Source organism: Gopherus flavomarginatus, chromosome 2 (genome assembly GCF_025201925.1).
Source record: "Gopherus flavomarginatus isolate rGopFla2 chromosome 2, rGopFla2.mat.asm, whole genome shotgun sequence".
In the NCBI taxonomy this organism is placed as follows: domain Eukaryota; kingdom Metazoa; phylum Chordata; order Testudines; family Testudinidae; genus Gopherus; species Gopherus flavomarginatus.
Window position 1 is genome coordinate 228,241,548 of NC_066618.1, and position 12,925 is coordinate 228,254,472.

General features: G+C 41.5%; 1 protein-coding gene across 7 annotated transcripts in view; it reads right to left on the minus strand.

Moving 5' to 3' along the window:
* ST18 (ST18 C2H2C-type zinc finger transcription factor) overlaps positions 1-12,925 on the minus strand; it is a 230,187-nt gene that overhangs the window by 21,210 nt on the left and 196,052 nt on the right. For all 7 annotated transcript variants that reach the window (XR_007772789.1, XM_050941937.1, XM_050941938.1 and 4 more), the window contains 2 exons: positions 12,096-12,341; positions 3,639-3,754 (listed from right to left, as the gene is read on the minus strand). Coding sequence is in view for 6 of the 7 variants with exons in the window: in XM_050941937.1 (XP_050797894.1) it covers positions 3,639-3,754; positions 12,096-12,341 (362 nt within the window). In the remaining variant the exon portion in view is untranslated. The remainder of the gene's footprint in view (positions 1-3,638; positions 3,755-12,095; positions 12,342-12,925) is intronic.

Genomic DNA, 12,925 nt, shown 5'->3' on the forward strand with positions numbered 1-12,925 from the left:
GATTGCATTGTCAGTGTGGGGCATTATGGGATTGCTCCTGGAGGCCAGTAACAATCAACATAAGCAACGTAGTATTTACACTGACACTGCATCGACATAATTACATCGACTGTGACTCTGTGCCGCCTGGGGAGATGGTGTTACTAAATCAGCATAAAGAGGTACTTATGTCAGCAGGAGCCTAATTTATGTGAAGACACTTCCACAGCTAGGTTGATGCAAGGCAGCTTATGTTGACCTACCCATGTAATGTAGACCAGGCCTTACTCATTGAGGTCTGATTCTCATTCACACTTAAGTCCCTATATACTGCTCTAGCAGTGTAAAGCAGAAAGGACAGGAGCAGGGATGAATTACGTGTACGCACGTTGTAAGGCTCTTTATGATGTTGGAGTTGTATAAAGGGTCTTTGATATACCTGAAAATCAGGCTTTGAGGGGCTTATTCATTGTTGTTCTCTGAACCCTTTATATTGACTCATTCAGGGTCTCAAACCAGGCAGATGGACTCTGTCAGAGTTCTCCAGTGTAGAGGAGTCCCCAATAGGCACAATCAGTGTAGCTGGCTCTACATCACCTCTTGCAGGATGGGTATGGCCAGGATGTTTCTATGACCCAGCTATTCCAAGTTGCTGGAATGGCCCATTGGGGCTGTTGGAAATCATCCTCTTTGTATAGATATTTTTTTTAAGAGCCTATGTCATTATAAGAACTTCCTCATGATGGAGCCACTTGTACTGACTTGCTCAGTATATTCTAGGCTCAGTGGGCACACAGTACATACTGTCTGTCCCCAGTATCATCTATGGATTCTTCATCCAATGTATTAAAAATGTTTCTTGTTTCATTGTCTGGGCAGGTGCACTTTAGCTATACACTGCCACTCTGTGTGTAGTGTATCTACTGCGTACGTGTTAAAATTGGATGCAATTGTTGTAAGTAATCTGATAATAAGGTGAAGAAAGGACACCCAGTTATTATGAAAAGAAGAAAAATGTTTTTATCAACATCTGGAAACCAGCCCATATCACAAAGAAATAAACATCACAGAAGGAAAGACATTAATGTTTTTAATAAATTCACAACCGTTTTTTGTCGTTGTTTTAAAAGAGACAGAATAAACTCAAGCCTGAGGCCATTTAGGTCATGAACTGCAATTGCAGATACAATATGGTGAGCAGCCAATATGCAGATTGCACTACCAGAGGTGAAAGACTCACTCTACAGAGTTTTCCCCTAGGAAACGTAATTTCCAGAAACAGAGATTGAGTCTCACTGACTCAGTGCCACTGAGTCTGCAAAGCAAATAGCAGGACAAGGGTTGATGTCATGGAGTTCAGCTGTGAATGAGTCTGCAGTGATGTGCTATGAACTATCATCACTAAGTGGTGCAGACTGCTTTTGTCTTGAGGCGCCTACCAGGGTTGGGAGATAGAGGGGAAAACAGAAATGAAATATGTATACTGAGTCCCAGGTGAATATTAAATTAGAGACAGAGCAGTCTATGAATGTCAAAAAAATGTTTTAGATGTTGACAATGTTTTGAAGTGAATCCAAAGATTTTTCAAGGAGCATGGCCAGGATTTTAAGACATGATTAGTGGTCTTGGGTGTCCAAACAGAGACAGTTGAAAAGGGCCTAATTTTCAGAAGGTGGATAATCAGCTTTTTCTGAAAACAAGGCCCCTCTAGGGATTCTCAGGCTGGATACCCAAAATCATTAGTCATTTCTGAAAATCTTGGCCTGTGCATGCCAACTGGCTACTGGCATTGCACGTGTAAACAGACTAGTGAATAACATGACCTCCATTCAATCGTTTTAAATAATCTGCCTGTTTGGAAGGTCTCAGATCTAATTCTTATAAAACGAAGTTATTAATTAACTTTCTTAATCAGAACATACACTGCTTTCTTCCCTGCCACTTGAGATAAATCTGTATAAGTCACAGTTGGTTTTGGTTTTTATTGTTTTTAAAAAGTAGGTGCCAAGTGACTCTGCTGTGTTATTCTATATGTTTCCACAACTGTGTTGCTTTATCAGATAACAAAATGGCCCAGTCTGTGTTAATGCTCAAAAGCTGCTTCATTTTCCTACTTTAAATCTATGTTTTTTAAAAGGAAGTGAGACATATTATAGTTCAGATTGTGCAAGTAAGGGAACAGTCTGTTTACACTATAAACACCTTGAACAAGGACTGTTTCTTCATCTATGTTCAGTATAGAGCTGAGCCTGCTGTTACTGCATAACAAATGCTGACAACAAGGACATGCAGAAATGACTCTGAGGCAGACACCCCACATTCATTTGTGGGTTGAGCTCTAGGACACAGACCATCTTGCAAAAAATGAAGGAGACCGTGGGCCTGATTCTCCACTCACACAAGTTTTACACTGTTGTAACTTCACAGGCTTCAGTGGAGCTTCTACTGAGTTACAGCAGTGTAAGTGAGAAGAGAATCATGCTCTGTATATTGGGGATCTGGATAGAGCAGACAGTTAATTATTATGTAATGTACAAGGCAGAAACTGTTTTTTCCTATTTTGAGCAATGGTCTTAAAACACTTTGTCCATCAAGCACATTAAGTTGTTCAACATCTGGAGCACATGGAATGTACCTGGGGATGATGCTGCTCAATGGATTTTTTTTTACAGTCACTGTTACTTGTCTTACATTCAGCACCAGTATTTAACAGGCATGAACTCCTGTTATTTATTGTAAAGGAACAGCTGAGGTTTCTTTTAGGAATGATCCTTTAATCTAAATCATCTTGAATTTATTCTCAGTCTGTATTATTCTCATACAAAGGAATTTGAGACTCTTGATTTAGTCCTTGAACTAAACTCATCTGAAGCTGTTTTGCTCATCTTCCTGCTTGAGAACTCTGGGATCATCTGGTAATATGCACACATAATGTAATGTATGGATATGACTGCTGATTTTCCATTATCTTATAGAAGGGCAGCCTGCATCTTAGCACTACACTCATGGTGACATCTACATGCCATTCTGACATGGACATCATTGTGCAGTATGTGTGGTAACCTCTCCTGCCTTAATTGTCTTTAGCTATTATAGCTAAATCTTTTCTGAGTTTGCACATGGTTCCCTGCAGACAGGCAGGATTGAGTCCTTAGTGAGTTGTTTGTCTTTATGGTCCATATTTTTTTATCAGCTCTGCTTCTTTTAAATCCTAGAGCTATGCCTGGGATTCCTACACAAAATCACTGCAGGGGATCTCCATGGAGGACAGAGGGGAATAAAATCTGTTTTCCAGAACAGTAATAGGAGTCTCAGAACAGCTACTCTGCAATCATTACTACAATCCACGTGTGTAGTAGTGGCTGCTGCCATTTTATTACCTCTGTGCATGAGTGGTGGGGTTAGACAGTAAATCTAAGTATAGTCATGAATCCTCCATCCAGGCCGACAGTCCTCTCCTGACTTGCCTTGATTATAAACCTCACTGCTGCCCAGCCCAAGAGGGCCACAATGGAACACTCTTGTGTAGGAAGCAGCAGGTGCAGAATTCCCCTGCACAGCTCCTCCAAAGCAGCCGACTCACAGACGTTCTACTGTTCTTAGTGTCTTTTGTCTCCACAGAGGAGGAGAAAGGAAAACGAGACATTTTTGTGACTCACGTGATGAGTTCCTTCTTGAGATCTCTCGGATGGAGCTTGGGTTTTGGACTTGGTATGGAGACATCTCCTGGATACTTTTTTTCCTCCAGGTTTTCTGGGGAGCTCAATGGATCTTTCTGAAATATCAGATAAGAATGTCACAACAGGTTTTCTCTCTTCCCTGTCTTTTTATATTCAACCAATCTTTTGTTTTTTGGGGGTGGGGAGGGGAAGGAACCTCTTGAAGAACATACAGGCAAAATTATCTAAGATTTCAGCAGTGATGGAGATATGATAAAAGATTAATGCACCATATTTTCAGACATTAAGGGATAGATGTTTTACTGTCTGCAATTATTTATTTGTAAAATAATTCCTAGAGATCTGGAAGCCACACGAGGTCTTGAATCTGTATGCTGAGTAAACAGGGTTTATATTTGGAAAATGATAATGCTAATGAAAGAAAAATCTACAGAGAAAAGAAGGTGAAAATACAGCCCTTGTCCTGAAAGTTATTGAACATTTTGAGTTACAGAACCTATAGTTTTGCAAGGGGAGATTTTGCTTGTTTTCTTCTGCAAGTAAATCACTGTGCTACTGTATGCTATACAAATAAATATGATTGTATCATAAACAAATAAATCATTAAGATGCAGTCTAGGAGACGTAAATGCAAAACTCCCTAAGAGTGTAGCATGAGGTGATATTTTAATCTTATCCAAATATTAGAGTCTTATTATGAAAAAAATCACAAATGTTCTTTGCAATTTTCTAGCAGAATCGTAGGAATGGGTCTTCAGTTCTAACCTGGTCTGTTCATTTGTAGATAAAAATTTAAATGTTACCATCTGTTGTTTTGCTGTTTAATGGATATTATGGAGACATAGTAGTCACTCCATTGAAAAGACATTTTGGAAATCTGAAATATTGAATATTACAGTTTCACTTTCTGAAGACTTCTGTTTTTAGAATGTCACTGCTTCAAAAAGGCTTGGTCTAGAAAGTTCAAGATTGTTTTGTTCTCACTGAGAACTAGTGGCTTTGAAATTTTTTTGGAAGGTTAAGTGGTTCATTTTGGTGGGATTCATTCTGAATTCGTAAACCTTTGAGAAATCTCCAGAGTCCCTGGCAGAACTATAAAGTCTGTAGAATTCCCAGCTGGGATTCATGCCAGTTTATAAACGCCACTGGAGCAAGAAGACCTAGATAAATAGGCTTTGCAGAAAAGGCTTAATAGGACCAGAGATGGCTGCCTAAGGTTGGGACAAGAAGCACTTTGGTCCTGCAAAGCTCCCTAGTACTGTAGGTGCTTCCGACATTGTACAGTTGACAAGCTCTCCAGGACCAGGGCTGGGGAATTGTGGCACTTAGAGGATCTCCAGGGCTGGAGAGAACCACAGAGACATGTACTTATGTGGAGCTGATAAGCACAGAGTGAAGAGAACAACAGAAACTGGGGTGAATGTGGACTGCAAATGGAGCTTCTGCAGGGGTGCTGGAACAACTTGTATAATGGGAGTACTGAGAGCCAGTCAAATAAACTGTAAACCCTGTACTTAATGGAAACCACTTCAAACCAGGGGGAGTGACTGCATCCCTATTCCAGCACCTGTAACTTCTGCCTAGTGGGGGTGTTGATTCTGATGAAGCTTCCATATGCTCCCCAGTTCTGGCAGCTCACCTATGCCAGTCTGTAGCTGGTTCCTTTAGATTACTTCCTTCTGCTTTCAGGTGTTGGCTGTTTATTGCCTACTATAACTCATATCATATATACACACATATAAACCTCGTCATATTATTGATAAATCAATTACTGCTAATTTTTACAACTGCATTTGTGAGGTTAGATTGTTTGGGAATCATCTCACATGCTACTATAACTAACATAGAGAGTACAAATATTTTTCTTCATTTTTTTCTACACAGTTTTTTCATGGTAATTATTAATACTTTTAAATGGAGGAAATTCAACTAATATTTTAGGCTTTTGGGATTTTGTTTTTAAAGGAAAATTTCAGATAAAGACAACCTTAAAAAAGCCAAAAGGTGTAACTATCTATTACTTTACTTTACTTCAATTTAATATTAATATAACATAAATATTTATTAATTTAAAACATTACTAAAAAGTAAATATAAAAACCTACACCTGTGAAAGTAAATACAATTTGGAGTTAATGTTAAAAAGCAGCATTTGAAAATCAGGAAATTTAAAAAATGTTGTTCCAAAGGCTAAATATCAGAGTTTTGCCATTGATTTCAAAGGGGTCAATATTTCTCCCATCACCTTGATCTCTGCCCTTTACTCTGACCACCCTTCCTTATGTACTTTTCAAGTGCTAACTGTTGACCCCTACTATCAGAGAGGAACCTCAGCACTGTAACTGCCTATGAAGAGTTAATCCATCATTAATCCATCATTAATCAGAAACTAGAGACTGGTACCTCCCTGCATCCTGCAACAAGGGCCAGAGACCCCAAATAACCTCACAAGCCAGGCTTAATGTCCCCATTTTCCTGCTCCAGGCGGATTGCCTTTTATGCGTGTTTTATGTTGCCTTCTAGTGGCTGACTCACATAGAAGATAAGGGACCTATTAATGTTTCCATCAAAGGGATTTATTCTTTATATCAAGTGGAAGATACCTGGGTGTGTGTGTGTGTGTGTGTGTGTGTGTGAGACAGAGACAGAGGCAGAGACAGAGATACACCCAGCACATAAATTCATTAGATAATTGCTTGCAAGTTATAGAGGGCCCCATTGAGCTGCTTGGGACCCTAAGCAATTGCTTAGTCTGCTTATGCCTAGTGCCGGCTCTGGTTTGAATGTTTTGACTTTCAAACATTTGGGTTTTCAAATGTTAACTATAAATTCCCTGCATTGCAATAATGTAATAATACTCTTTTATATTAACAGGTAGTTTCTTACAATCTTAATTCCACTGTAAATAAACTTTTTGTCTCAGATTCTTTGCAAAAGAAAGATATGTTTTAAAGGGAAGCACATAGCATGAAAAAGATGCTAATTGAGATTAAGGGGATTAAAAAACTGTCTTTTTCCTGTTGATATCCTCTAGCATATTTCTGAAGAAAGATAGAGACAAACATTTAAACCAATAATTTCCCTTAATAGTTTGGGGGATACTGTTATTATTCAAGCAGCCGAAATCCTGGGTGGTGGGGAAGTTAAAAATTGCAGTATCAACTAGAAGGGAGGCATGATGCAAAGGGGACATGCAGAAAGAAACTGAAGTTCCTTGCATGCCAGGGGAGGCTGGAGAAGGCAAACTGGGCTATGTTCATGGCCAGCTGGTCCCTGACCATGCAGATCCTCTGGCAATAAACTCATGAATGGGCTGTCCATTGGCCCCTGACTAGCCAGTCCTGCCCATACCCAGCATTAGCAGCTGCAAGCTACTACTGCAAGTTGGAGCGGAGAATTCTTTCCTTGGCTTCACACATACAGTGCTCAGCATGTAGACCAGGTACCTGGGCTGTGCACCCCTCTATTGGATTTCATATTTACTGTGACATAAATCCTTTATAGAATGGGTCAAAGAAACTCCCCTCCATCATCCATCTCCCTTTTTTTTTTAACTTATGGTAACAGAGAATGGGTGGATACTTATCTCAGCTAATTAAGTGCAGAGTACAATTTCTAGACAGTAGAGTTAAAATGAAATGTTATTAGAATTCTAAAAAATCAGAACCAGAGGTCCATTTTCTACAAAGAGTGTGTTTGTGTATTCATGCACGGGCACAAAAGAAAGCAAGAAAGCAATGAAATTCCATTAATGTACAGATGGAAGTTTATATTGATTTCAGCAAAGACCAGAACATAATGGTAACATGAATAACAGATAATAGCATCTGGCACTTTTAACATTTTTAAGCCCTGAAATCTTTGGAGAACTGACATTGAACTAAATTGACAGCTCTGGTTATTTCTCAGTGCTTTCCTTTTTAGAGAGATGTTGAGCTTTTTCCAAATTCAGAATTTTTTTTTTTAGGGGGCATCTGGACAGGCTATTTCACTAAGAGAGAGAAAGACAATATTTTCTGGAAATTACCACCAAAATTAAGCAACTGTTGTGCATATGAACCAGATAACAATGAATTAGAAATAGATATTATCATTCATTTGCTTTGCATGGGGATAACTGCCAGGCTTCTACTTGCAAAACAGAACCATTGGCCCTGAGACCATTGGACATGTCAATGTTCTCTGGGAGCAGAAGTGCTCAGAGCAAAGGTCTTGGGCCAGATCCCTGATTAGGGACAAATTGCACACAATGCAGTCCATTGAGGTGTTGGGGTGTAAAGATGGCTGTATACTCAACTTTGTGGCCTCCTCAGTGATGTCACTGATGCTGTTTATGCAGTGCCTAGGGCCAGTCCCCACAACACAATTGGCCAAAACTGAAGTAGGGGATCAGCGTGGCATAGGGGTGTTCTATCCGTGCCCTCTTTCCTCTAGCCATGATGCCTATTCTATGCTACGCTGGCAGCAGGGAGGAGGAGTGGCATCACAGCTCTTTGCCAGGTCTGCAATACCAGTGGATTCCCTGGCAGTGGGATTATTTTCTCAAGGCTGGATATACCTGCTGGCAGTGCAGCACAAAGGGGCCATATTGCAGGGAAGAATCTGGTCCTCTTACTCACTACATAATTTAAACCACTTTCCAGCCACTGTCTGTCTTTTCTCAGTGAAAATTGTTATTCTAGACGCTTAACTCTGGGTTACAGATCAGCACAGTGGGGTTCACAGCACTTAGCTCTCCAGGACATGACAGCTACCATAAGACCACCTAATACTTGGCAGTCTGTCTTGTGGAGTCTCATCATGGCAACTGCCTGCACCCACAGGGCTGCCCAGAGGGGGGGCAAGTGGGGCAATTTGCCCCGGGCACCACGGGGGCCCACAAGAAAATGCTCCATCCCCATCCCCGCCTCCACCTTCCCCCATCCTTCGGCACCTCAGTGGAACGCGTACAGGAGCAGCCCTGGACAAAGCTAAAGCGGCGTGGCTCGGGCGGGGCCTGAGCTCTGCCTCGCTTGGAGCCATGTGGTAAGGGGGCGGGGCTGCGAGCTCCAGGGCCCCACTGGAGTCACGCCACTGCAGCACTGTCCAGGGCCGCTCCTGGACGCGGCTCCAGGAAAAGGGGAAGGCAGGGGTAAGCAGCATGGCAGGGGGCCGGGAGGGGTTGGCTAAGGGGCAGGGAGTCCCAGGGACAGTCAGGGCACAGGGCGGGGCAGAGGTTCTGGGGGGTGGTCAGGGGACGGGAAATGGGGGTTGGATCATGGGCATTCCGGGGGTCTATCAGGACTCAGTGTGTGTGGTGGGGGAATACGGGTCGGGGCAGTCAGGGGACAGGGAATGGGGGGGTTGGTGGGGGGTGGGGTCCTGGGGTGGTGGTTGGGGTGGGGGCCTTGGGGGGAGCAGTGAGGGCACAAGGAGCAGGATGGGTCAGGGATTCTGAGGGGGGCAGTTGGGGGGCAGGAAGTGAGTGGGGATTGGATAGGGTGCAGGGCCAGGCTGTTTGGGGAGGCACAGCCTTCCCTACCCTAAAGCTCATTCAGCAGTTTAAGGCTTGCAGACAGCTATTTAACACAAAGAGCCAAGCTGTTATCTTGTCCATGGGGGAGGGGTCACATGAGAAGAGCAATATCCTATACACCTACCTCCTTTCCAGTCCTACTAAGGGAGACGCCCCATTCCATCCCCTGCATTCCCCAAGGCTCCAAAGGGGTTAATTCAGTGGTTCTCAAACTTTTGTACTGGTGACCCCTTTCACATAGCAAAACTCTGAGTGTGACCCCCCCTTATAAATTAAAAACACTTTTTTATATATTTAACACTATTATAAATGCTGGAGGCAAAGCAGACATTGAGGTGGAGGCTGACAGCTGGCGACCCCCAGTAATAACCTTGTGACCCCTGAGGGGTCCTGACCCCCAGTTTGAGAACCCCTGGGTTAATTTAATTTTAGCACCCTCTGTCCATTCATATGCATGTGCTATTTTGAGCATTTCAGTTTTCACAATATAGGCTAATCCCATATTCTGGAACAACCTCAAATGCTCAGTTTGTGGAGTACGTACATAAGATATACTAAAGACAAACCCACAGTAACCCTCTCCAGTTTGTGAGGGACCCCGTGGAGCCAGTCTCTAGGAAACAGATACATTCATGGAGGTTAAGTCAGGATGGGTAAGGAATGGTGTCCCTAGCTTCTGTTGTCAGAGGGTGGAGATGGATGGCAGGAGAGAGATCACTTGATCATTACGTGTTAGGTTCACTCCCTCTGGGGCACTTGGCATTGGCCACTGTCAGTAGACAGGATACTGAACTGGATGGACCTTTGGTCTGACCCAGTATGGCCATTCTTATGTTCTAAGCTAAATGAACCCAAAGTTATGGAGACAGATATGACTCAAGGAAGCCAGCAGAGTATCAGAAACCTGGAAAAATCTCTGACTGGATGGGCTCAGGCATTTGGTCACAAGCTGAGGTGGTTCAAAAGTTTTGGTTTTTTTTTTTTTAAGCAGATTTTTTTTATTGTTTCTTTAAACAAACACAGCAAGCAGCAAATATTTGGCCACACACTTCTGAAACCCCAAACCATGTTCAGGTTTTGGCAGACTAATTTCAGCTTTTCAATTAAAAAACCACAACAAATATTGAAGGAAAGCAGACATTGTCCGTGTTTTTTTCCTGCTTTTTAAAAACCCCTAGTTTTCGATCCAAAAAAAGTTTTGATGGAAAATATTTGCTCAACCCTTTTAATGAGCTTTAGTGCCTTTTAGGATTAGCTGATGCTGAGAACCAGTGATACCTTGTAAAGGTCACTTGAAAAGAAGTTTTCTCAAAACTGGGTTTGTGCCGAGATGCAGAAGGTTTTTAAATGTTTATTTTTCCCAGGGCTTCTCCGGGAAGGGGAGGGGGCAAGTGAAGCAATATAGTATTCTATAGTATTTCAACTTTTTTTTTATGGAAGGGGCCCCTGAAATTGCTTTGCCTCAGGCCCCCTGAATCCTCTGGGTGGCCCTGTGCACCCATCCTGAGAGTTTTCTATTCACATGACTGATACCCCTTTTTTCCCAGGCATTTTGAAATACTAGAGGTGAATCCCCATCCTCAGCTCTAGGTAGATCTATCCTTGTTGAATATGTTACTTTATTAAAGTTCACCAATGATGATAATTCAGAAAAAAACCCACTTCTATAATAACTACAATGCTAAAGTGCTACTTTTCTACTTCATGCAAATATATATATTAGACCCTGAACAAATTGCCAGATCTGAACTATGGGGAACTTTGGGGCTGGAACAGAACTCAGGCCTATCTCTGTCCATTACCAAGATTTCATTTAGTTAGCTGCCTATGCATATTCTTCACTATGATAACAAATCCAACCAAACCTTCTCTGCACCCTATTCTGGTAGGTAAGTTCAGAAGAAACATGCAGCCAAAAAAAGAAATAAGAAAACCAAAGGACGCTATGCTGCCAGCAGTCAATAAAAAAATACACAAAAGGGGCAAAACAAAGACACATAAAGCAAGAAAATTATCAGCACTTGGCTCTCCTGGACACGACAGTTACCATACGACCAGCTAACATCTGGCAGCTTGTCTTGTGGAGTCTTGTCATGGCAGCTGCCTGTACCCATCCTGAGTTAGTTTTGGGTGATTTATTTAGGTTTTTATATTTTGGGGCTATTTATTTCAATTGATGTTCCCTAATTCCATCAATCTATTGGGGAGTGTGCATTTCTGAAATTTTAATCTTTGGACCCTGCAAGACTTGCAATAGGATGATGTGAGCAATGCATACCTGAAATGTGTCAAAGAAATGATAATTGTCCCAGTGAAAAATTATTGTAGGATTTCATGCCTGTATTTATACATACCCAAACACAGAGATGTCTGGAATGCACAAAATAATAAAGTTGCTTGGAAGAATTACATTGCGCTTCAAAATTATAAGGTTACTTGGACATTTTTAAAAAGAGAAAAATATACTTCAGTTAGGTAATGACCCTCCAGACACTGGAGAGTAGGGATACATTTTCAAAAATGGGTTCTATTTTGTATACCTTAGGTTACACAGGTTGAGAGACTTGCATGCCCCATTATTCCAGTTAAAATGAAGAGTTGCTTTACAAGTGCCCAGTAGTTCTAAAAGTAAGGCCTTAGGGCCAAGATTTTCAAAAGTGACTAATGATTTTATGTGCTCTATTTGAGACACCATTAAAATTGGCCTGATTTTCACAAACTGCTGAGCGCCCACATTCTGCAAATCAGTCTTCATTAAGATGTATCAAACTGGGTACTCCAAATTAGTCATCACTTTTGAATATGGAGGCCAGCATGTCTCAAGCTGGGCATTCAAGCACCCAAGATTAGAGGCCACTTTTGAAACAGAGGGCTTTAGTGTCAGTTCTTCAACGGCTCTAACTGAAAAGCTGAAACGATACCTCTTTCTCTTCCTCTTTCCTGCCATGTGTCTTGCTATAGTTGATTGGCATATCCCAGCCCTCCTGTTCACAGAGAGCCTGGTAGAAGGCCGCATTTACCAGAATGCTGCTTGTTTTGAAGGGAGAAGAGGAAGGAGTGGGAAGTGCTGCGTTGGAAGAAGTTAGAGGCATAACCTTGTCCTGGTTTCGGTTCTTTTTCATGCTCAAATCCAGAGTGCCATTTTCATCCACTTCTATCTCAGCTCCCTGATATATAACAGGAAACAGAGAAATGTTTAGACAATGCACAGTTTGAGGCTGCAACATAGCCATGTGGTGCTTTTAACGGATAATTGTAAATGCATGCTTTCATTTAAATTTATCTGAGTCTAAAACCAGCTTTTGGATTTACATCAGTTAATGTTTAATTCTTAGGCAGACTTAAGTGTAACCTCAGTAATGCTCTGCAGGCTTCTGAGCTTAAACACAGTAAGTAGCATTTAAATAAGATGCTTCTAAAATGTAAACTATACATGCTAAATCTGAGTTTATTTAAAAAAAGTTTAGCTTTAAATCTTCTTGATCTTTTTACTCTTAGAGAGAACTATGACCTCCATTCACAGTTAAAGCATTAATGCACTGCTTAGTTCATCAACAGCATTATTATTACATTTCCACCATCTCCTCCCTCACACCCCAGAAATATTACAACATCTGTAACATGGGGGGCGGAAATGTGCTAAAACAGACGAAGGAGAATAACATATTGCCTTAAGCAGAATTTGACTTGGAAAGCACATTTTAAAAGATTTACTACAAAACAAGTGCCAGATTGTGCCATTAAGGCACAG